The sequence below is a fragment of the Echiichthys vipera genome (assembly GCF_963691815.1).
Source record: "Echiichthys vipera genome assembly, chromosome: X".
Classification (NCBI taxonomy): Eukaryota; Metazoa; Chordata; class Actinopteri; order Perciformes; family Trachinidae; genus Echiichthys; species Echiichthys vipera.
This window is the reverse complement of record NC_139825.1, coordinates 28,502,765-28,528,216: the sequence shown is the minus strand read 5'-3', so window position 1 is coordinate 28,528,216 and position 25,452 is coordinate 28,502,765. Positions and strand designations below refer to the sequence as shown.

Here is a 25,452-nt window from a genome sequence, read left to right as displayed (position 1 = left end):
ATATGCAATACATGACATACTTCCAAGAATAGAGACATACAGCCATACATGCAGGCAGATGGACATCTTGTTGGATGTTTACTGGAAGTCCAGTCTGAAGTCTGAGGCAAGGTCAAAACAGGCAAAAGCAATCAGAAGGAGAGTAACAGGCACAGACAAAACTCTGTCAAACTGGCAAAGCTTCCTAGGGGATGAGAACAACCAGAAGGAATTGTTCCATTTACTTTCTGATAAAGTTACGGAAATGAAAACAGACAATATGGTCATTGTGACAAAGGGGGAAGATGCTGTTAGCAACCAAGCTGCTAACTTGGATGCAGTAGCCCCGTGTTGTCATGAAGAGGCAGACACATGCATCTTCCTTCATGCCCAGCGTGCAGTGAAACAAGGACACAAATCCCTGATGATCGAATCCAACGACAGAATGACATGAAAACAAGATGGGTCTCAATACATGAGGTGTTTTCAGCCATAGGACCAGAGAAAACACGGGGTATCCTCTTCTACCATGTCTTCAGTGGTTGTGACGTTGTGTCGTCCTTTCATGGCAAAATCAAAGAAGTCTGCCTAGAAAACATGGGATATGTGTGATGAGGTCTCAAACACCCTAACCCATCCAACTGGGGATGGGTGGAGCAGGATGAGGAGAGGGAAGTCTTCTGGACTCCACTTCCACCCATTGCGGAGAGTTGTTGAGAGTTGACCAAATGTGAGTGCACCAAAGAATGTACTGGAAGATGCAAGTGCTTCAGATATGGACTCAGTTGCACATGCATATGTAGTTGCCCCTGCTAGAACCTATTTGCGTGTTTCTTTTGCCGGAGTTATTCCCTGTTGTCCTCTGTGTTTTCATGTGTAGGCCTATGGCTCGACTTCCCCTCGCCACATCGGCGCATCGTGTATTACTTTGTCACCAGCCAATTACTGTAACAGTGAAGCACATTTTCAGTTTAGTTCCTTTTGAGATACTTTCTGCTTGTCATGGTTCTGTGGCTGCTGCCTCTGGATCTGTCCTTATTATCATTCAGTATCAGCCACAGCTCAATTATTTTTTGGGGCACTGTTCGTTCAGCAGCACAACTATGCTCATTTATTAATCTTTGTTTTTGTTTCCCCATCCCTTAGTATTTATTTGACAAATCTAATGGCTGTTGGTTTAAAAAATAAACGTAAAAAACCCTCCCTTGTGACTGTTACCCTGTTGTGGTTAAGGAGCTTGTGTACCTCAGGAAACCCTGAAAGATGCCAGTGGGAGGAAACTTTGTAGCCATAAAAACCCCGTCAGTGGAATGTCTCGCTGTATCACAGCTGCTATTGCTGCTACTGCTACTCATCATTGATCATGTTTGCCACCATAATTATTATCATTGTCATATTCTATCACCTTAGCTGTGCTTGTTTCTACTATTCTGCTGTATTAGCTGCCATAACATATGAGTCATATTCACATTACTATAGATATTATTACAGTTACTGTTACTCTTTGGTTGCTTGCATCTCTGGAAGTGTCTCTCTGTCTTAGTCTCTCTCTGTCCATCTGTCCGTCTCTTATCTCTCTGTCTCTCCTTCCTTTCCTTCCTCCCCAACCGGTCAAGACAGATGTCCGTCCTCCACAGAGCTGGATCTGTCCAACGTTCCTCCTGTTATAGGGAAGGGTTTCGTTGCTGCCGTACTCTACGGAGGAATTGTTGGGTGTCTGTAAATCATAAATAAGTCATAGAGTGTGGTCTTTGCCTACTCTGTAAAGTGTCCTGAGATAACTTTTGTTATGATTTGGCACTATAAATAAAATTGGATTGAATTTAATTGAATTGAATTGGATTGAACTCCTGACAGGTTTCGCCACCTTGAAATTTCAAGTCGATGTGGGTGGTTTCTTGTCAAATTACCCTTTGAGACAGCTCATGGCAATTTCCATGCTTGTATCGCCAAATAAACCATTATATCACTTAACTGCTGCACTAAGGTGTGGACCATTGCCATCTTGAAATTTCAAGTCTCAGACAATTCTCTCTCTCTCTTCTCTTGGTACCAGGAGACGAGGGGTCTGTTTGCAGTTTGATCAGCTGCTCTCTTTTCAGTTTGAGTCTGATTAGTAGTAAGGCTTTGTAGAAATGTTGTCTCCCAGTTCGAGTCTGTTTGAGGTGGTTTACAGCAACGTTTTGTCTGTTTGAGAGGTCCAAGCAGTTTGAGTCTGTAGGACAGTTGAGCTAGAAGAAGAGTTGATCCACTGCCAGGTTAAGTCCCCCAGACGGGTTAAGTCCGTTCATTAAGTGGGTTATAAGGGCTTTTTGTTAAAGGGGACCAGTGGCATACATCGTGTGACCGTATCCTCATCTACCTTGAAACAGGTAACTGAGTAGCAGCCCTGAAAATGCTCTATCTCTAATAACATAAAGTGCATGTTGATACCGAAGAGCTAAATCACACCGCTTTAATGAGTTTTATGATTTTAATGTTTTTTTTTCTCACAAACTAACTAATAATGAAGCAACTGAAATGTTTTTATTTTAATCATCTAGAAGGGATATTTTAGCTTTCTCTTTTTAGATGCCTTCTTATAAATATATATTATAATATATGTTTTACTCTTATGAATTGAACTTATTAAATTATGAATATTTTTTATTGTGAAAATATGAAATGAAATGAAATTTTGCTGTGCTTGTTTTGTTTGTGTTTTTTTTTATTATCTTATTGAGTGAAGTCTTCTAGATTATACTTGTTTTTGTTGTTTTTCCACGTACACTTGTTTTCAGAATAGCAAATGATGATTAATAATACATACAAAACATGGGACAATAAGCCTGTGAATATTGTCATTTATCCCCAAAGAAATCTAGGTCAAAAGCAACTGGACTTGGTTATTTGTCTAGGAAGACGTTTCACCTCTCATCCAAGAGGCTTCATCAGTTCATGTACACATCTGACCAGACTGGGACTGGTCCAACTAACTGGTGTGGAAAATAAAAATAAATAAAGCCAAAACTTGTTTGGTGTCTAATCTTTGTTGACTGACTTTTCCCCTAACAGCCCTCATAATGCACGTTTAATGTTAACATATTATGTATAAATATATGAAAATGTTAATAATGACCATTGTAATATCTAAGTATTGTGTGCACCGTGAAAATCTGTGTGTTGGGGCGTTAGGATGCCCTGGCTAGTTTAATATGCAACTCAATTTAATAAAATATTTGTAGTAGTGGTCCCTGCTACATACACTAATGTATGGAGTTTTTTTTATTATTCAAAATGTCTGTCTATTGTACTGTAAGAAGACATCTGCATTATCTAAATCAGTAACACACTGCGGTCTTTTTTTAAAATACAGAGTCGTGGTTCGTGTGAGCCCACTCTACATTTGGGATCTCACCGGAACTCGTCTGGAGCTGGAGGTAGACGCTGCCGGGAGATGCCGCCGTCATAAACAGGCAGATGAAAATACAGAATATCCACACTGAAACGGCCCTGACAGGGACAGGTAATGCAACAGTTACTGGGAGAACCGGACAACTTTGAAAAGTACTTTTGTATAGTTGACCGCCTCCGCTGTGTTGTGTTGTAAAAGTCCGCTTCAGGGTAAGAAAGCGCAAGCTAGCGAGCTAACCAACTAGCTGGCTAGCCATAGCCACTGGGAGGGGGTGGGTGCCATAGCAACCGTTTAGGAAACATTGCCGTGGTGGCTAAGCTAGGCTAGCATTGGTTTGTTATGCTGGTGATAAACAAGACGTCTCCGAGACTTAAATGCACAGTTTAGCGTCAGTCAGCCTGTTAATATCACAAGTCAGCGTCACCTACGTAGCTGAAACTCTGCGCCATGCTTGTTTAGTGGGCGAGTGAGTGTCGAGCCTGTCACACTGTTGTGAACGTTGTTAGTGTTGACTTTAGCGCACTTGGCTAACGGTAATTTCCATCACATGCAATGAGCTAATGTTAGCCACCAAGGCCGACAGTAAACTTAGGTTACCTCGACGCCACCGTTATGTAAACGTCAAAGTAAATTATTTATTACGATCTGAATGCCAGACTGATTTATCTCAGATGAGTCTAACGTGAGGTTAGCTCAACATTAAGTTACCTTATCAGTGAGTTATAGTGGGTCAACCTAATTGTAAATCAGTAAATGAGCTGACCTGTGGCCGATAAGGCTTGAGTTGGCGCTAACTTAGCTGCTATTTAACTATTATCTGGTATGATTAATTAACATACATCAGCTGATCTTATTGTTAGGGCTAGGAGCTAATGTTAGAGATAAATGTCACCGATAAGTTAGTGGTAATAGGTTTGTTAGCCGACGTCTTGATTTTTCATGGTCATTGACAGTGTATGACATCATAGCATTTTCATATGCTTATCCTGAACCTTTCAGGATTAGGTTTTAGATTTAAATTCACCTTGGATTACATATGATAATGCGATGTCAAATCGGACCACTACCTTTTAATTACTGGATGTTTTCCTGTCCTGTAGTAATGGGGGTTGCAGGACTCTTGGTTGATTTGATGTGTATTTATGCTTGAAGTAATTTGTGCCTGAGTGAACGTGTTTGAGAGATAATTAACTTAAATCAGAAAGTTCCCCTCCAATCAAAAATATGTATTTTTTTCCCCACATTTATTTTAATTGAAGAAGAAGAAAACGTGCAACAGCTGTACATTGTGTCAGTACATATGCCTTCAAGTGAAGGAACTGGAACAAAAACAAACAATAAAACAACATAAATCCCTATCCCTCCCAACATCCCATGTCAGCCATGGTCACAGTAACCAACTAAATAATTAAACAACATATAACATAAGAACATACCATAATGTTGTTGATTTGTCCCTATATTTATGTGCACAGTTTGACTTGAGAAGGATGTTTTTACATGCTATTGAAAGTGGAAAGTGTATCTGAGCTTATTGAAAATCAGATTTGAAAGGGTGGGCCTTCAAGCACGAGTTGTGACATCACAAGTTGTTCAGAAGTCAATCCTGTTCCAATATTTAACAAACACAAGTTTAATGTAGAAGCTTGTAGCAGCCAGTCGACACAGACTTATTTATAGTTTCTAGAATCTCTTATTAGGTAAAATGAGTAGATGCCTTTTTGTGGGTGTTAATCAGGAAATTATACCCTTTTTGCAGGGAAAAACACAAGACACACATTATAGTTCCAAGCAGATTATTTGTTTATGTGTTAATACATGTCTGGATGGGAACTTTAACATCTGATGTAACTCTCATTTCAGTATTCAGCTTAAACTAGTATGGATGTTGATGACTGCAATGGCCGGTCTTACATGTCAGGTAGGACTCTGTCTCTTTTCATATCAGATATACTTACCTTCAGTGGTTGTCATGTTGTCCAAATGATAATGATCTTGCTTTATTGGTTGCAGCTAGTGGAGACTCTTCAATGGAAAGGGAGTTTTCTGGAGCCCTTGGAGGTCCAACAGTGAGCACCCCAAACAGCAAGGAGGCCTCTCCCAGTCGTTCCCTCAGTGGTCAGTGAGAAAATAAGTGTCACATAATGGTTAATCATATCCCAAAATCTTATTTATACCACAAGTCACAGCTCCTAATATATAATGAGACATATCCCAGTAATATATGATCTGACTTTGAATTTTCAAATCTTTCAAACATTGTATCAAGGTTTTAATGATTATTTTAGTATTCAGATCATATTTAATACATCTAATAATATCAATTTAAGACTTAATTATTGAGGCATCCCTTCTTTTATAACAGAAGTATGAAATGTAAGTAAATGCACACTCTATTGTCTCTTTCTCTTAAATCTTGCAACACTCTAGATGACAGGTAATCTCATTTAAAGCCTTCTTTGTGTTTGCTCTTGTGCCTCTGTAGCCAACTCCATTAAAGTGGAGCTGTACAGTGATGAAGACCCAGGTCGCTGTACTGAAGATGAAAGAGGGGAGCGGGTAGAGGAAGGATGTCCAGAGCTGGGATCTGAGGCTGTCGGAGGCTACAGGGAGCTCACCAATACCGAAACCATGCAAGCTGGAGCTACCAGAATGCCAAATGGAAAGCTCAAGTGTGACATCTGTGGAATGATCTGCATTGGGCCTAATGTCCTAATGGTGCACAAACGCAGCCATACAGGTGACTAATCCGTTTAGTTCAGATAATTCATCTCCGTGAGAAAACATGGATTCAGTTTGATTTTTGTGAGAGAGATAAGGTTAGATGGAAAATATATCTTGGGGTTTTTGGCATGTTATTTTTATAGAGCTTTTGATAAAGTTTCACATGTCATTTTCTGAACACATTTGTTGAACAAGTGCACATGCAGACCTATCTGGCCATTAATCAAGACTGAATGGCAGAAAAGAAGCAGCTCTGATGATGGATTATATTTTGAATGTCCTGGTGTACCTGTAGTTGAATCTGCACATGAATCTAGGTGAAAGAACAGGAACATTTCTTTATCTTAACCTAAACCGCTCTTTACTTTTATCTGATAAATTCACAAAACCCTCTTAACTGGGCAAACTTGCTGCAAATCGCTTGTTCAGCGTGAAGAACAGCATCTGATCATGAGGAGTGGCACGTTTGTGGGATTTGAAATGACCAAATAAGGCTTCATGTACCGCTCCATTTGTGGTTACGATTCGCTCACAAAAGTGTTTCTAAAAAGAAAAAACTTTCATGCTGTAGAGCCTCAAGTCCTGCTGTCTGCAATCATCACACAAAAAGATAACAACTTTAGCAGTGTCAGTAATTGTTTTAGAGGACCCTAGACAAGTATAGTATTTAATTAATAATGTGATACAATATTTCAAAAGCAAAGCGGTCCATGATTAATATGAAAAGGGGTCAGGCGGATTTAACAGCCATGGAGATATTTTAGACGGGAGGATGAAGTAGGTGATTTTCCACTGTAACAGAGGATAATCCTGGACAGAGACTGGCATAAAGAGCTGAGTCAGCTTTTCAAGTGAGATCATTTTCCTAGCAACTGAAATATATAAGTTTTCATGCCGATCTATGCCATAAAAATTGCATCTAAAAACCTCTTAAAATTGGCACGCCATGATAATGTTGTGAACAAATATTAATTTTGCATTTGGACTATTCTTGAATTTAGCTTATACCTAAGAGAACCTTTTTAGTGCGAGAAAATTGGCGAATGGCACAAATTCTCTTAAAACCACTTGCTTGCATGCCACTCACGGACAAATCTGTTCTTAAGAGTAACACTTGCATGAGGCCCAGAGAGCTATATATGTCATTAAACAAGTGTGTTGACGGGTTTGCTCTATCCACAGGTGAGCGGCCGTTCCAGTGTAATCAGTGTGGCGCCTCATTCACTCAAAAGGGTAACCTGCTCCGCCACATCAAGCTGCACTCAGGGGAGAAGCCCTTCAAATGTCCCTTCTGCAGCTATGCCTGTCGAAGACGAGATGCACTCACTGGTCACCTTCGCACTCATGCAGGTAGGACAGATTCATGCCTTGAAGAACCAATAATGTAATCATTTCCTAACAATGTAATAAAACATGCATTTAACCTGATCAATTTTTTTTTCAAAACTGATGATGTAAATAATTTGGACTGATGAGTATAATGTGAAAAAATATATTTTTTTATTGTCTGTGCAAGTGCACAAAATATATAATACTGTATAATACTACTATAATGTTAAACATTTTTAACTGTGTGAAATGTATGTATTTAGGATTGGAAATTTACAACAGATGGCGTGTAATACGGTATTATTCATGGATACAAATGTTATCAGAATATTTTATTACATTCCTGGGCTTCTAATGCGCATACGTGAAAAGTTGCATGCCTGTTACTACTCCAGCCTTTGAGTTCGCTTTTTAAAACTTTCTTAACTTTTATTCTCCTTTTGTTCGTTTTGTTTCTTCACCCTAACTTCTGTGAAGTTCTGCCCTCTACAATGAGGTTACTTTTGATTGTTTGTGTGTTTCTTTTCGTGCTGTTTTTAACAATGACTGGGACACGCTTTCTTTGTTTACTCCGGAGAACAACTGATCGCGGCCAGACCAGCTAAGATTCCACCCGAACCCTTGAGAAAAACACACCGGGGAAGAGGTGGTAAGCAACGTCTGGGCAATAGAGGAGGGTCGAGACGGGATGTACTTATGGAGAGGAGAATATTTAAGCCGTGTCTCCCCTCCGTTGTTATGGGAAATATATGTTCTCTCTACAACAAAATGGATGAACTAACGCCACCCAGAGTACCGCGAGAGTCTGATGTGTTTCACGGAGACATGGCTGCACAGGGACACTACGGACCAAAACGTCTCCGTGGATGGCTTCCACACCATTCAGGCTGACCGGGATTGCACCGAGAGCGTTAAGAGGAAAGAAGGGGGGCTTGCCGTTCTAGTAAACAGCAGATGGTGTCATCCTGGTCATATCACCGTTAAAGAACAGCTCTGTAGCCCGGATGTTGCACTGCTGATGGTTGGACTCCATCCATACTGTCTGCCTAGAGAGATCCCGCATGTCATCACCATTGTTCTGTACATCCCTCCCACTGCAAACCCGACATCTGCCTGCAGCATCATACACACCACCATCTTCAGACTCCAGACTCAACACCCCAGTGCCCTTGTAATCATGTCGGCAGACTTTAACCACGTCACCTTGGATAGAGTTCTGCCGACCTTCCAACAGTACGTGAGCTGTCCTACCAGAGAGGAGGGACTCTTGACCTGCTGCTAACATTAAGGATGCTCGTAGTGGATCTGAGGAGGGTGAAAACACCTGTGACCCCTGTCTCCATCCAGGGGGTCCCTTTTGGACACTGTGGAGGAGTATAAGTACCTGGAGATGTACTTCAATAATGAGTTGAACCGGACTAGAAACGCAGAGGCTGTCTACAAAAAGGGCCAAAGTCGACTCTTCTTCCTGAGGAGGCTGAGGTCCTTTAACATCTGCCGGACGATGCTGAGGATGCTTTATGTAGTTTGTTGTTATGTAGTCTGTTGTGGCCAGTGTGATCAGAGGCAGAGAGGAGGATGCTGTCCAGGCTCCGGTCCATCCGCGACAATGTCTCCCACCCTCTCTATGAAACACTGGCCCAGCAGAGGAGCACCTTCAGCAGAAGACTCCTCGCACCCAGATGCACCACAGGAAATCTTTCCTGCCTGTGTACATTAAACTATACAATGCATCCCTAGGAGAGTCTGTCATCCCCTCTCTGTAATATGGACTCAATCATAAACAATCTATTATTTGCACATTTTTACTGTACTTTTGAAATTACATTATTGGGCGCTACAGACCGGACAATTTGTTATATTTTTCTTATGATTGTGAACAATATTGTAACAATAATATTGCTATGCCCCTGTTTTGTCCCCAGTTTCGTCTCCAACTGTAGGGAAGCCGTATAAGTGCAGTTATTGTGGCCGTAGTTACAAGCAGCAGAGCACCCTCGAGGAGCACCGTGAGCGCTGCCACAGCTACTTACAGAGTCTGGAGTCACAGCAGCCATCCAGTGCACAGAATCCAGGTACGGTTTTATGGCATGTGTGGAGATGACATGTCAGGAGTAAACAACATGTCCTCAAATAAATCAGTAACTTACATCACAGTATGGGGTCATAAATATCAATTGCCAAAGGGATTTTAGTGGCATCAAGTCTAAAAATGTAGTCTACCTCCTTAAAAAGGTAATGCACACAACCCTTCGCTTAGTTTCTTTTCTATCCACACATTTTCAAACCAGCCTACAACTTAAACATTTGGGATAAATGCTGTCTGGGTAATAAGAACCCCCCCCAAATAACATTACAATATGTTTGTACTCTGTGCAGGAGAGGAGATGAGAGAGCTAGAGTTTATACCAGACTCTCTACTGCAACCCTCCTCAGACAAGATGGCATTTATCGATCGGCTCACCAACAGCATCACCAAACGCAAGAGATCCACACCACAAAAATTTGTAGGTGAGCATTTGGTCTCAGTGTGGACAGGTTGAGGAAACTGAAAGCCGCATTAATTGGGTGAATTGGATACATACATTAGCACTGATCATTTTTTCTCACAATTCTATTCATCCAAGCTGTATGATTTACCACAGATTCAAAACAAATGTCAAAGCAAATCAAGAACTTAACCCAGTAATTACAGTTGCGCGTAGCTGGTGCAGGAGAGCTGCGGTCTACACAACACTTAATACAGCTCAGGACAAACGATATATTTAAACAGTTAACAAGTGAATCATTGTCATAACCTTATTATACACAAAAGCACCATAATTCAGGTGTTTTATGACTATATTGACTCCAGCTGGCACATCCAGGATTGTTTTTTGTCCTGCAGTCCTGTCTGAAGGCATTTTTGGAAGGAAATTTGAATTAGAACTCTATCATCGTAACCTCCAACCTTATTATGAATTAATTAGAATTAATCCAAATAACTTGGCTGTTCATTTACCTGGGCAAGCTGCCTGCCCACATACTGTTTCTTTTTTTTTTTTTTTTTGAGAATTCAGTTTTGACGTCTTCCACAGACGTCCACAGTACAGTATCATAAGATTGTGTTTTTTTTTATTGCAGGACAGAAGCACATACGCCTCAGCCTTGCGGATGCACCTTATGAGCTCAGCGCTGGTTATGATAAAGATGGAGAGATGCACGTAGGGGACTATACTGGTCTGGGCGGAGAATACGCAGGTGTAGCAGGTAATGGAAGAGGAGGGGTGTCAGACACACAGAGGCCTCTACACCTTCCCACCACTCACCCTTCATGTTTATCAGAACTCCGGCCGATCCACAGCTCCATTCACACCTCCGTTGCTCTAGGCCCGCGGCTGGATAGCACAGGGACTGGAACTGGGCTAGGAGCTTCGGGTGTAGGGGGGAGGGAAGCAGCAGAGGGTCACGAAGACCTGCCTGCAGGTCGCAGTCACGCCCCCTCACCTAGCAACGGTTGCCAGGACTCTACGGACACAGAGAGCATGCCAGATGAGCCTTGCAACAATACCGCTCTGACCCTGCACAGTAACAACGGCCATCATCTTCAGCACCCCAACAACCATCATCCAGCGCCTCCTCCCGTTGCACATCACAGGAGTCGGAGCAGACACAGTCCCAGCCACGCCAAAGACAGGGAGGTGGAAAGAGAGGATGGAGGCCACTCAGCCCTCCCACCCCCGCCAACTCCAAGCTCACCTACAGCGCCCTCCTCCACCTATAGGGAGGCGTTACGGGTTGTAGACGGGGAGGGGCGAGCTGTGCGGTCTTTCCGTTGTGAGCACTGCCGTGTGCTTTTCCTGGACCACGTCATGTTTACCATCCACATGGGCTGCCACGGTTTTCGTCAGCCTTTTGAGTGTAACATCTGTGGCCACCGCAGCCAGGACCGCTATGAATTTTCTTCACACATCGTCCGTGGGGAGCACATCCTTGACTGAGGATAAAGAGTGGTTAGCCTGCTTCACTTTAGAGCTATTTTTACACTGAGACAAGGACCTGGCTGGGTTTGGTCTGCACACGAGCTAAAAGAGACACTGACGACCTGAAACTGATATGAATATCGCAAACAGGCACTGGCACAGTTAACATGTACCAGCATTATAGTAGTGGTTCTTGTATTGTTGTCTTTGTTAATGCACTTTGAACAATTAATCAATTTAAAATGCACTTTTAATTCTAAAGTAGATGAAGAGCCAATGCACTTTTTCATCCGCAAAAGTGCCTTGCTCCAAATTTCAGTATTCAAACCTGATGCACAAATTACGGTAGACAAATCTGACTTTTGTCCATAACCTGAAAACTGTCCCTTCTTGTGCACTTTAACAGAGAAATAGATCATAGAAAAGCTTAATGTGAAGTATAAAGGCTCACATATGATGGAATCTGGAGAGATTTTAATGCCTTGTTCTAAAAGCACTTGAAATGATTCCCCAACAATTGTTATGCTTTGCAAAGTTTGTTTCCAACTTGGTGTTGCTTCTGTAATTATTGCTTTTTATAATGAGAAGTGCAGACCAAACTCAAAAACCAGGTCCAAGTTGATTAGATGTGTTTGAGGGGTTGTCTGTGAATTAGAATGCACTTTTGTTTTTAACAGGGGTGTGTGTGTGTGTGTGTGTTCGTGCGCGTGTGTGTGCGTGTTTGTGCATGCGTGTGTGTCAGACTGTTTTATGGAAGTAGAAAATGAAGGCCATTGTGTGAATGCCGCGGTGTATGAAATGTTTGTTCTTCTCTTCTACGACTGCTTTTGTTGCACTGATACCTGCCAGAATACTATGATTATATTAAACTATTTTATGGAGTACATTAACGACCTGCACATTTCTCTCAAATCAAGAAAAACTGATGGAATGTTTTTTTTCTCACAAGAAAAAGTAGTATGAGTATCACTGCCACAATTTTAGAGATTACTGAAGAGGTTAGGGTCTTACCAAGTCTTTAAAATTGTCCCTTTCATAACTACGTCAAACTGCAAACCAACACTAATCTACTTTTTTTTTTTTTTGGAGTCATTATCTTATTGTGCCTTTCTTCCCTCTGATCAAAACTTGTTGACGAGACTAAATACATGAGCTACCACGTCCATATCTTGAGTCAGATCTTTCTGGCTGGTGTTAGAGATCACGACAAACGTTGGGTCAATTTTCATTCATGTGTTGGCGAAGAACCAATTCTGCTAATTTATCAAAGACATATGTTCATGGCATACGCCACATGCTGCTATGAGGAAAAGCATGAGTTTACTACCGTCCTCACAGGTTAAATCCCCCCAAAAAGATTTTATTAGAATTTTCTTTGAATAAATTTCAGTCCACGGAAGAAAATCAGGTTTTTAAGTGGCTTTTGTCGGTTGTGATCTATAATATATCCTGTCTTGGTAATATGGTGCAGAAATGAAATGTATGTCAAGAAAAATTTGTCAGTTGAGAGATAGTTTTTAATTTTTTATCTGCTTACACGTTAAAAAAGTAGAAATAGTTGTGTAGAACTGTTTGTTTGACTTTAAGCACAATAAATAGGCTGACTTGTTACGTCCACATTACAGGATTGGGCACAAAAATCAAAACATAATTTGTGATTAACAGGACATTTTTAGATGATTGAACACCATGTACTCCATTACAAAAAGCCTTAGGAACGACTGACAATTTTCATAGATGATATTTAAAAAGGCTGAAAAAACACTGACAGTCAAATCATCAGCTGACTTGAGCCCATTAATGTTTATGCAGTGCAGAGAAAAAACTGGATGAATAAGACGTCCCCCTGTGTTAATGACAACTTGCATTTATTTTCATGCATTTAGAAATGTTGCTTTTCAGAGAGACGTCTGCAATCCAAACAAACCCCTGACCCATATTTTGTTGTGAATAGTTGTTTGGTTCTGTCATATAATGAACTCAATCCTGTTTGGAGTCTCACGTTTTTAAATAGTGGTCTTGATGCACAGAAGCTCTGGAATAGGTTTTTTATGAAGAGGTAGAAAAAAGTGCATGGTTGTCATATTACATTACGATCACCATTAGCGTGGTTCTGTCTAGTACCAAATAAGGGTTCCCCATGGCTGAACCAAAGAACCACTACTTCCTACTGTTAAGCACTTTCCCCTATTACAGTGGCAAAATGAAAAATGAATGAAAGTCAATGGATATATTTGTACATAAAGTATGAGAAGCTGCAATGTGACATTTCTCTTTTCACTGCTCTGTCAGTAAACCTTTGTAGATGTTTAGATGTTTCTTCCCCTCTGAGTTATCTCCACTTAGTTTTGTAGAAGGCATTTAGAAAATATAATTTGGGTTTTCCCTTTCAAAATAAATATTGTACCGGTTTACCACAATTTACTTTTGTTTTAGGAATTGTTAGGTCTTAAGTGGGGCTGCATTTGACCAGATTGATGGTCAGAAAGCAGGCTTTGGTGCACATTGTTGAGATCTAATCTGAGTCACTTGTAGACGATGCACTGTAATTACTTTAATAGGTTAAATCCGATTGTCTTGCCTTAATATAAGAATCGACTGTTAAGTCATGTTGGGACAGAGGTTTGCTGTGAACAAAATGTGTTACATATTCTTGAGATGAAGTTTCCTGCAACCTAATCTAGAAAAACAGAGTGTGACTTTAAATGATTCGACGCCAAAGTTATCATTGCAAATCACTGAAATGTCCATTTGCATGGGTAAAAAAAAAGTTTGACCAATGGATTACATCTAACTTCACTGTATTCTGATTTAAGAAAATGTTTTTATTTACACAGACCCCGGTGTGACTCCTGTTGGCGTGACTTTTGATTAGTAGACTTTACAATTGTGCCTTTGGCCTGAGGGCTTTCCTGCATCGTTTTCTCTCAGCAGATTTGAAGTGTACGGTTTGGATTTACCAATTGTTAGTCATGTGGTGCAATAACTGCACATAACCAAAGGCTCCACATTATTTTGGTCATATTTTAAACTTGAACGGAGTATACCTTAAACCACAAGAAATCCGAGACCTCGGCCAGAACCATGTTCATTTTTACAACCCAGTGAACCATCAAATGCAGGCTGCTAGGGGCCAAAGAACTAAGAGATACAATATGTGAAACTTCCTGTGAACCTGAACCTTCTGCTGTTTTGTTGACCTGAAGTGTGACAGTTAACGTGGCTAATCCTCTGCAGAATTTGTATTTAAGTTGAAAGTTCTGCACCAAAGAATGAGCAAACTCACCATCTGAAGAAAAAGAAAAAAGCCCTCTTTCCCATTCTCAAGTTCAAAGTTTGGGTGTACATTTTATTATTTTGTGCAACACTAAACAGTAATGTGCTTCTCAGCCTGATGCATGCTGTTTGCTCCTCAACCTACAACACCAGAGTCACCTTTCTGTTTTAGACACAAGGACAACCAAAAACTATTTCAAGTCAAGATTATCCAGAAAAGAAACTAGTTTTGTCTTATTTTGTTAAAATGTTTTCCTTGCTGCACTATTTGTTCCCTTCGTTTTTTCTTTGTTAACCTTCTCACACTGTAAATGGTCTGATATCGCTTTAAGTAACTGCAGAGCCTTTTTAAATGTATCATATTGTAATTATGCATTTGCGTAATTTGATCTTTAACTACTGTAAGTTTTGTACTGTAAGAAAGTCTATTCCAAATAAAATACTTGATAGGCATGTCTTTCCTAAATCCACCCGATGGTTGGTTGAGAATAACGAGTTCCACACATTCAAGTTTTTGTAAAGCCTTTTGAATTTATTCTTAAGGTGTACAGCGTCTTCCAATTCTGCTTTACATGGGCTTTGGAGGGGCTCTTGGTGCACCAGCCTGTAAAAAAGAAAGAAAAAAACATTTAGGTTGATATCCGATTTACCCCCTCACACTGTGTACACAGTAAATGAGTAAAGTATCTCTTTAACATTTGTAATCTTGTGCTCTACAGCATTTCCTCTATGCCGTCACATTATAATTTATGAACCACTTGAATTAGCTTTAGTTGTGTCTAATGATTTTTCTTGCTATGCGTTAGATTATGCACTCTGACAGATGACTTTGTAGAGCTTCACTGAACAGATCTGACAGCAAACACAAGTGCAGCAGAAGGTACTCACAGCAGGCCTGAACCTGGGCGGTGGGGTGCGGTCTTTCCTGGCCTCACAAGAGCGGTTCCTCACCACCTTACTGTGGATGGCACAGCTGACACAGTAGTGCAGCTTCACATAGAGTTTGGGCAGAACATAAGCTGCGGAGTAAACAAAGGAGAAAGGTTCAGATGAGGACAAACAAAATGAGACGGACAACGCATGATGTATGACATGAAAAGTGAATCCACTTACAGTCAAAGACACTGGCCTCTGTGATGTCTCTCACGGCCGCCGCCTCCACAATGTTCCTGATGACAAACTTCTTGATGGCCTTGTCCTTTGGGACACAGCGGGCACAGTTGGTGCAGCGGATGGGCTGCACGTGGCCACGGCCTTTCTTGGCACGACCGTTATTCCTCCTTTTCTTAGTCTGTAAAGAAAAGCAACGGTCAGAAAGACAAGTATCAGCAGCATTGGGACTCAACAGCTGTCAAATACTGAAAACTGGCATTTAGTTAGGCCGCTTGTGTTTAGACAACATTTACAAAACTTATTCAGACAAGTGAAGCTGATTTTATTTTATTTTGATAAACGTCTCCTCAAGATGCATTTAAAACAGTGCTGTAATGATGCCAAGTACGAACATTTATTTTTAGTTTAAATAAGAGCCCTACTACCGTTAGATATCTGTAATCTGTAGCTTTCAAAGGACAAAACAGTTAAGCAGCTTTCAAATGTCAATATAAATAGTAAAGATATAAAACAAACGTGCAAACTTGAGTGGAGAGTAAGGGGGTTGGTGCAGTTTTTAATAGTTAATACCGGCAACTGATCTAATAACTTGGATCTTGACGTTTTTAAATAAACACTGTTCCCCACAGGGTACACACACAGTACTTAAACCATTTAAGAATGAAAGTTAAAAGCTGCAAGACAAAAACTAACGCTATTCTCAAATTATCCTACTCTCCATGGCAATACAACATAGCAGCCAGTTCTGAGTTGTGATGACTTGGTGGACGAGATTAGACTTTTTAACTTTATCGTCCGCCTCTCGTGAACTGGATGTGACACAGGAGGATCATAATGGTGTGATGGCTGCCGCTGCATTACACATGAAACACAACTCAACGTTTCGCCAATTTAGTCGACCAAAGTAGGAGTTAGGAGTGAACACCACCGTGAAACCACGATGTATATTGAATCCACATCGTTTCGCTGCTCGCACTTTAGTGGCACATTATCCTCCGTTGATTCACACGAACACATGCACAAAACGGCTAGCATGCTAACAGCTAGCCTTAGGCCCAGAGTCGTTTTTTAATCAACTCGAGTGACATCTAACGAGTTTTCCCTACGTAGCAGTTTAGTTTTATCATTAAACTGCCAACTTAGAGTCATTTGTGTGTGATTCTTCGAATAAAAAGACCGATAATTGTGTTTTGGCCTCACGGCCGCCGGCGACACACACTCACCATGTTGCACGGGAAGCTGGAAAGAGGACCGGAAGAGGTTGCACCGCGAGAAATAGTCCCATCCGCTCCGCCCTAGAAATATTTTTTTATTAAAAATACCACCTCGTCCATGTGATATTTTATTTTCATTTGATACAAAAAGAGGTCCCTTATTATATGCTCAAACAGTAATAAATAACACAAAATCTATTCAGTAAAAATTACATTTTTTTTATTTATTCGCGGATGGATATCAAGGTTATCACGGTTTTGAGCCAGCGTCGCCCGAGTGAGCGGAGTTATACACAGCTGTGTTACGTCGAGCAACGCCGTAAACCAAAACACGCGCTCCCATGATCCTCAGCGCTCGTGCAGCATCAGCAAAGTGTGACAAAGTTACCTGGGAAACAATACACCTTTAAAAGAGACCAGTCACACGGTTCTTCTCTCAGAAACTCCACATTCTTACTATTTATGACGCAAATATTTTTCAGATCTGTGTTTTTATTTACAAAATACTTTTAAGCGAAGGGGAAATTCCTGAGCAGACTTATTTTAACGCAAACTCAGTTTCATTCATATCACCTCGGAAATCATCACATCTGCATCCTCAATGTACCAAAGGATGCAACGACTCTTATTCGCTTATTATCTCCACAGAGTGTTGCAAAAGAGGCTTAAAATGCTTTTCCTCATGTATTGTTTTCTGTCTTTTTTGTTTTACTCAGAGGTAATTTACACACACACACACACACACACACACACACACTTCCGTGCATAACATTACCATTGTTCTTTCTTATCATTGTTCTTTAAACATATGTATTCACAAGTTCACCATCACTTTTATAGAATAGAATAGAATAGAATAGACTTTATTGATCCCACAGCGGGGAAATTCACGTGAGCAGTAGCTTACAACACAGACACAGACAACACAGACCCTTAGTTTACTTAAGGTAAACAAAGATAATTAAAAATAAAATAGAAGATAAAAATAAAAAATAAGAAAAGAAAATATACTATATACAATATACAACAATTTACACTATGTGTCATAAATATGAAGTGGAAAAACTACAGTGGATGGAAATACTAAGTACAGATGTTACAAATATGCATTACAAAAGTGACTTGTGATGTAAAGTGACTTATTATGTTTTGCATTTTGTTTATTTTGAAATCCCAATAATTTTGTGAGTTGTTTTACGGTGGAGGATTCAAATAAGCCCTCTGCTTTTTACCCCTCTTCCTGCAGTTTATCATTTGTAATTTATATGTATGTTGGACTAAAATGTAGCTGAATTATTGCAAATTATGTGAACTTTACATTACATTACATTATCATTTTCCAAACATGTGACCTTGTTGGTAATTAGTTTCCATGCGGTTAATCTCAGTGTTGCTCTTTGTAAATAGTCGGCCCTGTACCAGTCACACAAAAACAAGGTGTCAGTGAAGTGTTTATTAGCAGGTTGTTTGTTTTTTAAAATAAACCCACATCTACAGGAGCAAAGAGAGCTTGTGTGTGGTTTTGTATTATACATCGTGCTGCTTAAATTGTAATTGTGAGTGTGATCTCCCGCTTTGAGTGAAGGAGTTCATTATTGTTATAGTGACTGTGGCCCAGGATTGGCGGTATGATGATGTCTGCATGTGGAAATGTCCTCAGGCAAATCTGAACCCCAAGCTGCTCCTTTACATGTCTTCTGAATGGGTGAATGAGAAGCAAATCTTAAAGCACTTTGGGTAAAAGTGTCTCTGGTAGTACCAAGAAGTTTCGCCCACTTTCCGCCACCCAGGATCTACAGAAAGTACATTTAAAAGATAACTGCTGTATTTTCAAAACAGCTTCATCTACAGCTGCTAATACACACGATACATCGACATTAAAAAAACACCAAGGACACGAAATACAATTTAAAAATTTATTTAAATAGTTCTGTGCCTTGTCCTTATTTCTTCTTGCTCTTCTTGTCCTTTGCCTTCTTTTTGATTGGCTTCTCCGCGTTGGCCTTTCTGTAGAGGTAAAGTCCCACCAAGCCGAGCAGAGTGGGCACCAGAGCCAGACACACCAGGGGGAACACGTCGTTGACCATTTTCTGCCACGGTGTCTGCTGCGTCACAGAGACCACCTCCACCTCGAACTCAAGGGCAGCGTCACCTAGGACAGATCGAGTTCATGTGCGACGTGGTGTCACATCAGGTGTTTTTCCTTTAATTTTTCACCCATTTACATAATGTGTAAATAAGTAAGGATATGAAGTAGAACCTATAAAGTTATACAGAACATAAAAAACATAAAAATATACAACACAATAGAAAAATTAAAAGTGATAATGAAGTGATTATACTAACAAATACTGTAGGCCTGTTATATCTTATTCTTGTACGCATTTAAAACACTTCAATGAGCGCTCCGCAGCACTGGGTTTTACGTTCCTTCTTTACAATAAACACTGTAGTTTATGTTGAGTCATTCCCATATACGCAGTCCTGCTGCAGTAAATATTCACTAGTGATATTGATCTGCAGCTGAAATCCCCACTATTAACTACTGTTTAAAGCTGAAATCTGCAACTTTTATTAAAAATCAGTTTTTGTCATATACGCTGAAAACTATCACTATATCTTGACTGAAATGAGACGGATAATCTGCAAAAATAATGTTCTTCTGCCTCCACCTGCTGCTCCCTGAGTGCACCGCGTCTCAAACCGTTAAACTAACAAACACTGATCAAATATGAACCAAGATTATGTTAATGAATGGACTATTTCTCATCTATTAGTGTATTGCACTTGACGCTTAAAGTGTAATTCCAGCATATTTGCATTTCATGGAGTTCAGTTCAAGGAGGAAAGTACTGAACTGGACTCCAGTGTATTCGGTAATCGACTTGTATGGACTGCCTCTCAATATGGATGTAGCCAACTGCTAAGGCTTGTAGGATTGTGAAACAGTCTTTTTTAATAAACTCCGAGTTTCTAACTATGTGGTTGGTGCTTCGTTTTATGTGTAGGGACTGTTATCATGCTACTGCAGAGGTTTGGTGCTATTTTGAGCAATATTAGTGGTTAAAAAAAGCCGCTTACGTGCAGTTTAAAACCCAGATTTTAACCAGGTTAAGGGCATACCCCTGTTTCTTAAACACTATTACACACCAAAGGTAAAATCATAGTTTTCATACCCAGGTTACAAACATAGAGAACTCCTTCAGTTCCCCGATTATTTGCGCATGTAAACACGTTCTCGGATTATTATCGGGTTTCTCGTCTGTGCATGCTCCCCTCTCCGCAGCGGTGGCTTTTGACCCGGAAATAGAATAAACCAAGAAGTAACGGCGCAGAAAACAACGTGAAAAAAAACAACCATAATAGAGCGTTACCTTTAAACCAAGGGAGGACCTCGCAACGGCAAGTAACATTACTACCAAGAAGACCAGTTTCTGTCGGAATACTGTCCAAAAGACGTCCGTTTGTGATTTTGACAAAGGTGAAGCAGAAAAAAGCTGCGTTAGCGGAGCGACACCTACTGTACCAGAGGTTGAGTTACTCCGTCATTTTCCCATTCAACCCCTGCTCATGTATACGAGGGGAACTTCAATAATCCGATCACTCCCTTAACCGGGGTAAGGCCATTTTCAGGTCACCAATGCGGGTGTTATCGAGTGTTAGCCATGTCTGGCTGTTAGCAACTCTGCGGGATTCCTTGTTAAAAGGTGTTCAACAAAAAAACTTGTCTCGATGGCTTATTTGATGTGAACTCATGCTGAAAAATACCTTGGGATGCAAATACGCCAGAATTACAACTTAAACAAATGCTCAGTGTGACTGTGTGCCTGAGTTCAGTACCTGGAATGGTAGGAGGGTAACCTTTCTTCCCATATGCAAGGTGAGATGGAATAGTGGCTTTGATTTTTTGCCTGAATGATAGAAAGAAAAATATAAAACACATTTACAGAGGAAGCATTTCTCAGATTCCCTCACAAAAGCGTGGTAGCCTTTGAATCGGTTCATGACTGCATGCAGCTATTGAAAGTTAAACCCATTGCTCCGCTCTTTCTTCCCTGTGTGGACCTTCACTTTTAACTTACCCTTCACACACGCCAACCAAGCTTTGTTCCAAACCTGATAAGAGAGCCACACACACAAGCCAATCAGCACAGCGAGCACATTCCCCAGCACAAAACAAATTGCATTTATCGCTTAAATGTCAGTCAATTAAAGTGTCACAAAAAGGATTTACTGTTCATTTACCGGCGATAACCGTCCTCTTCCCCAGCTCGACCACAAGAGGGTCCATGGATAGTGATGAGTCGATCACCTTTCCGTCCATCAGTTTACCCTGGACATTGAGATGGTGACATGGAAGAGAAAACAACTTGATTTCTTCATATTTGAGTCATTTATGCACACTTTATAGAGGTGAGTCTAATTTTCTTCAAAGGGAACAGTTGTGGTTTGGTGTACTTTCAGACAGAAGATAAATCCAAAAAGTTATATCTGTATAACTGTGAAGATACAACTGATGTTTTAATGGTGGCAAGTGCATTGTCTGTGAAAACCCACAGACAGAGGATATTGTATGAGTGAGTGATCCAGATGTAGGCCGTTTACAACTGCATTTAGGTAAATTCTAATAATAAGTGACACACTTTGGTCGGTTGTTTGACTGTAGAATATGTCAAGTTTTATATTTAATGCAATGTATTAGTTTAAGTCTAAGTTTATATTTTCTTATGATACTGTAAAGTGTTGGTATTCTCAAGTACCTAAATAAACAATGATCAACACATACGGCATATTTGACTGTTGATGTTATTTTGTTATTTCTGCGCGCTGGCTGTCACATTAAGTTGCTGTGCCATGTAGCTTCACTTCAAATTAAAAAAACTTAACACTTGGAATCTAAATGTGTGACTACTGTAAAACCCACGAGCCTCCAGTAGCGTGCATGCACGGGGGTGAAGCGGTGGGTTTATTGCTGACGTGTTGCACCGCCCCCATCACTCCTCCATAGTAAAAGCAGAGGCGAGATAAAAGCGCACGATAAAGATTAATAAAAAAAAACACCGACAGACAACAAACCACAATCTGCCCCATGTTCATTATCAGTATCAGTATCATTATTATTATCATTGTTATTAACAGACTGTGTTCTGCAGACATGCACACAAACACAGCGGTGTCCACAGGGTTCATGCAGACGGTGCCACATAGACAACAACTGCTTTCATCAGCAGCTGGGCCGGGTTTTCCTACATGTTATGATAAAATTCACGCACAGCGTTTGATCCGTTTTGTGTCTGTGTCTTACCGTGTAGTGGATCTGCAGCGTGTCTCCCATAGTGGAAAGTACAGAGCAAGTTTCGGGTTTCACCTGGGGTCCAGAAGAGTTAACTGTTAACACTGGTGCATGTATGTGGCAGCGGGGGATATTCTGTCAAGAGCTGCTGTATTTCTGCAGAGTGACTGTGTGTTGACATGTGTCTCACTCACCAGGGTCTCCACCAGCAGCTCCTCGCCTTCGTTTTCTTCCCCCTGCGCGCGTCCACAGGTGAAAGCTGCGAGCAGCAGCAGCAGCGGAAAAAATCCCATCTTCATTATGAACTTCTGGAAAACAGCTGCCGTCCAGCAACTTCCGTGTGAGCTTCTTCTGACGCGCAGCGGCGGGGTGAGAGCTGCTCGGTCTGCGCCCCGTGTCCAAAATGGCTCAGCGCCGGGTAATGCTGATGTGTTATTCAACTGTAGCGATAAGGACTCGCGGCCCTTGGACGTTGTCCCAACACCTGGGTCTCTGCCCGAAGAGCCCGCCTCAAACATTCCGCCAGCATCCCATCAGGCTGCCGGGGGTGAGAGGACAAGCGGAAGCGGTGCTCTGCAGCGGCGCTGGGGGGCGGTGCTGCGCCCCAAAGTCTGCCCGGCTCTGCTGCTCCATGATGAGGCTGTCAGGATCAGACTGATGCTCATTCACGTCCCTCACTGTTTCGTGACTGCAGAAATGTGAAGATGATAAGTAGCAGACAGTTTATATGGAGGCGGAAAGCTGCTGAAATCAAAATGTAATCATTTACTCAATAGATGAGAATGAATTTGCCATTAATGTACCAAAAAATGTCATGCGTGCATTATTTGATAAGATGTGACATAAAATTATATTTGACTTTGTATTAACCCTTTTTAATTCTCCCTTTTATTCATTTTAATAAAGAAAGTATCTATTTCTGTATTTATTTTGTACATGATGTTACATACATAATCCATACATTTAAAACTTTAATACATTTAAAACTTGGAAAAGTTTAAATGAACTAAATAAGGGAATTAATACAGCACTAAATAAAGAAGCGGATTAAAACAGAAATATCAATTTATGTCACATTTAATTAATTCCTACATTTATTTTAAATATTATTTTTAGTAAATGTAATGGCATTTTTAAAACGTTATTTGTAATCTCATTGAGATTCTCATTCTCAACAATAGTAACACAACACAAAGTTACAAACAACATTCATATAAAGACAAAATAGGACACAAGTCATAAAGTTGGGCGTGACATATGACTTTATTCATTGAGTAATTTCTATGAATAAAGAAATGTTTTATTTCAGCAGCTTCCGTCCTCCATCGTTTCATCCCTGAGGTGATGCGACCAAAACAACACAAAACGTGTTTTCAAGTATTTCTCTGTAACATTAACTATTATTGCTAAATTGACAGCATTAAGTTACAATTATTTCTCATTATTTATTAAGAATTTAACAGTCGCCGATGCCTTCATCTGATTTGCTTTATCAGGACAGTGTGGGCTGATTTCACCAGATTTGATTGACAGGGATCAGGCGGCACAAACAGACTGTGATTGGTGTATGGAAATATATTACATCACCTTTTCCCAAACGAACTGCCAGAGCCAAAATCATAAATTAACCACCAAAGCTGTTTTGTGTTCATGTAGGACCACACTGCTGAGAGTGAGAAAATATCAGGGCCTTTACAATTATATAACTGCAGCAGGAAACACATTGTGTTGCCACATACAAAGTCGATTAATTGTATGTGCAACAACATAACAACAGTATATATGATTCAGATTCAGTCGGTAAAGAAGATGCAAGCAGAAACCCTCAGTGAGGCACATATGAAGCATAGTAGTGATCAGAAAAAGAAAACATAACAGAAGTATACATAACTCCCCAATAACAACCTAAATGTAAGTGTTTTTTGTTACTTGTAGGCGTTTAAACACAGCATTACACTTAATAGTAATTTGTTTCTCAATTAACTCTTGAATTTGTATCAGACGAAGAGAAAGAAATGTGTCAGTTAAAACAGCTTCAGGAGAAAGAAATTAAATTTAAATTAGTATGTGGAGTTTCCATCCCCTCCAGTTCAATATGATCTGGTCGGATATGCAACATTATATTTCTGTCACTCTGTCAAACAAGCCAAATAGAAGGAGGTAATCCCAGATGCGTTGCATTAAAGAAGAGATCATCAAGACTCTGTTCACTTCAACTCATTAACCGTGTTGTTGTCATGCATAAATTTCTCCCACTTCCCCTTGCTTTATTTGCAACAATGACCTGCAAAAACTACAACCGTTTGACACCAACTGGCTCAAGTACTCTGTTTGCCAGCAGGATATCATGGAAGTATCACTGGCACAGACTGCATTTGTGCCACATGCCCATGTATTACACAAAGGATAGTGCAGTAAGCTTGGTAATAAGCTCTATTACACTGTGATAAATGTACTCAGTGTGATGCAACCCTACTTCATTTAAAAGGTTGAAATGAAATGCATATTCCCTGCATACAAATCGCAGTATGATCGAGCACCTTAAACACTGTGAACGTGCAGAACTGAAATAGAAAAGAATGACTGGTCTTTGTGTGCAAACTAAAGATAAAAACCTGCTTCCGCTTAGATCACAGAAGCAGATATGATGAGCTGGTAAAACCACAGTATTTGTTTTTAAATACCTGATCTGATCAAAACACTCATGGGTTTTAAACTTTGCATAGGTGATAGATTTTCTGTGCTAACAGCTAAACATGTCATTATGACCTGATCCTTCATTATAAGTCACATCCGGATGTATGTTAATGGTTGCATGATACATTCAAGTACTCCAGTTTATAAACTCCACTTGTTTCCCCATCTGTGGATGAAGCTATTGCACAAGTGTTATGCAATACTGAAGACCAAGTCACCATTTCCTGGAAACTTAATAACTTAACACATACAGAATGACAGAATGTCAGGTTCAGTAGCAACTACATTAATTATAACTTCAAAATGACTTCTTGTAATTTATCTTTATTTCCAGTGTTGAAGAAAATCCTTCAAGTTCTGAAGTTGCTGAAGTGAGTTCATTTAAATATGGCGGTACACGCGTGAATGTGTGAGAGTCATTCCTTCATCACCAGTTAACACTACTCAAGCAGCTCTTGCTCATTTATTGGA

The 25,452-nt window shown here is 40.3% G+C and overlaps 3 protein-coding genes across 3 annotated transcripts; 1 reads left to right on the top strand and 2 right to left on the bottom strand.

Moving 5' to 3' along the window:
* Positions 1–3,403: 3,403 nt before the first annotated feature.
* LOC310965541 (zinc finger protein Eos-like) lies at positions 3,404–11,406 on the top strand (the record flags this gene model as incomplete). Its single annotated transcript, XM_083939205.1, has 8 exons — positions 3,404–3,484; positions 5,237–5,294; positions 5,387–5,491; positions 5,859–6,113; positions 7,280–7,447; positions 9,352–9,501; positions 9,806–9,937; positions 10,550–11,406. The coding sequence occupies exons 2-8, from the start codon at positions 5,255–5,257 to the stop codon at positions 11,404–11,406; spliced, it is 1,707 nt and encodes a 568-aa protein (XP_083795331.1). The 5' UTR covers positions 3,404–3,484; positions 5,237–5,254.
* A 3,769-nt stretch (positions 11,407–15,175) lies between these two features.
* Positions 15,176–17,031, bottom strand: LOC310965262 (small ribosomal subunit protein eS26). Its single transcript, XM_083938764.1, has 4 exons — positions 17,001–17,031; positions 15,778–15,955; positions 15,553–15,683; positions 15,176–15,268 (listed from the first exon to the last, which is right to left on the bottom strand). The coding sequence occupies exons 1-4, from the start codon at positions 17,001–17,003 to the stop codon at positions 15,233–15,235; spliced, it is 348 nt and encodes a 115-aa protein (XP_083794890.1). The 5' UTR covers positions 17,004–17,031; the 3' UTR covers positions 15,176–15,232.
* A 1,896-nt stretch (positions 17,032–18,927) lies between these two features.
* On the bottom strand, positions 18,928–22,811 carry fkbp11 (FKBP prolyl isomerase 11). Its single transcript, XM_083938688.1, has 6 exons — positions 22,479–22,811; positions 22,297–22,359; positions 21,237–21,324; positions 21,074–21,107; positions 20,832–20,902; positions 18,928–19,143 (listed from the first exon to the last, which is right to left on the bottom strand). The coding sequence occupies exons 1-6, from the start codon at positions 22,800–22,802 to the stop codon at positions 18,935–18,937; spliced, it is 789 nt and encodes a 262-aa protein (XP_083794814.1). The 5' UTR covers positions 22,803–22,811; the 3' UTR covers positions 18,928–18,934.
* Positions 22,812–25,452: the final 2,641 nt, after the last annotated feature.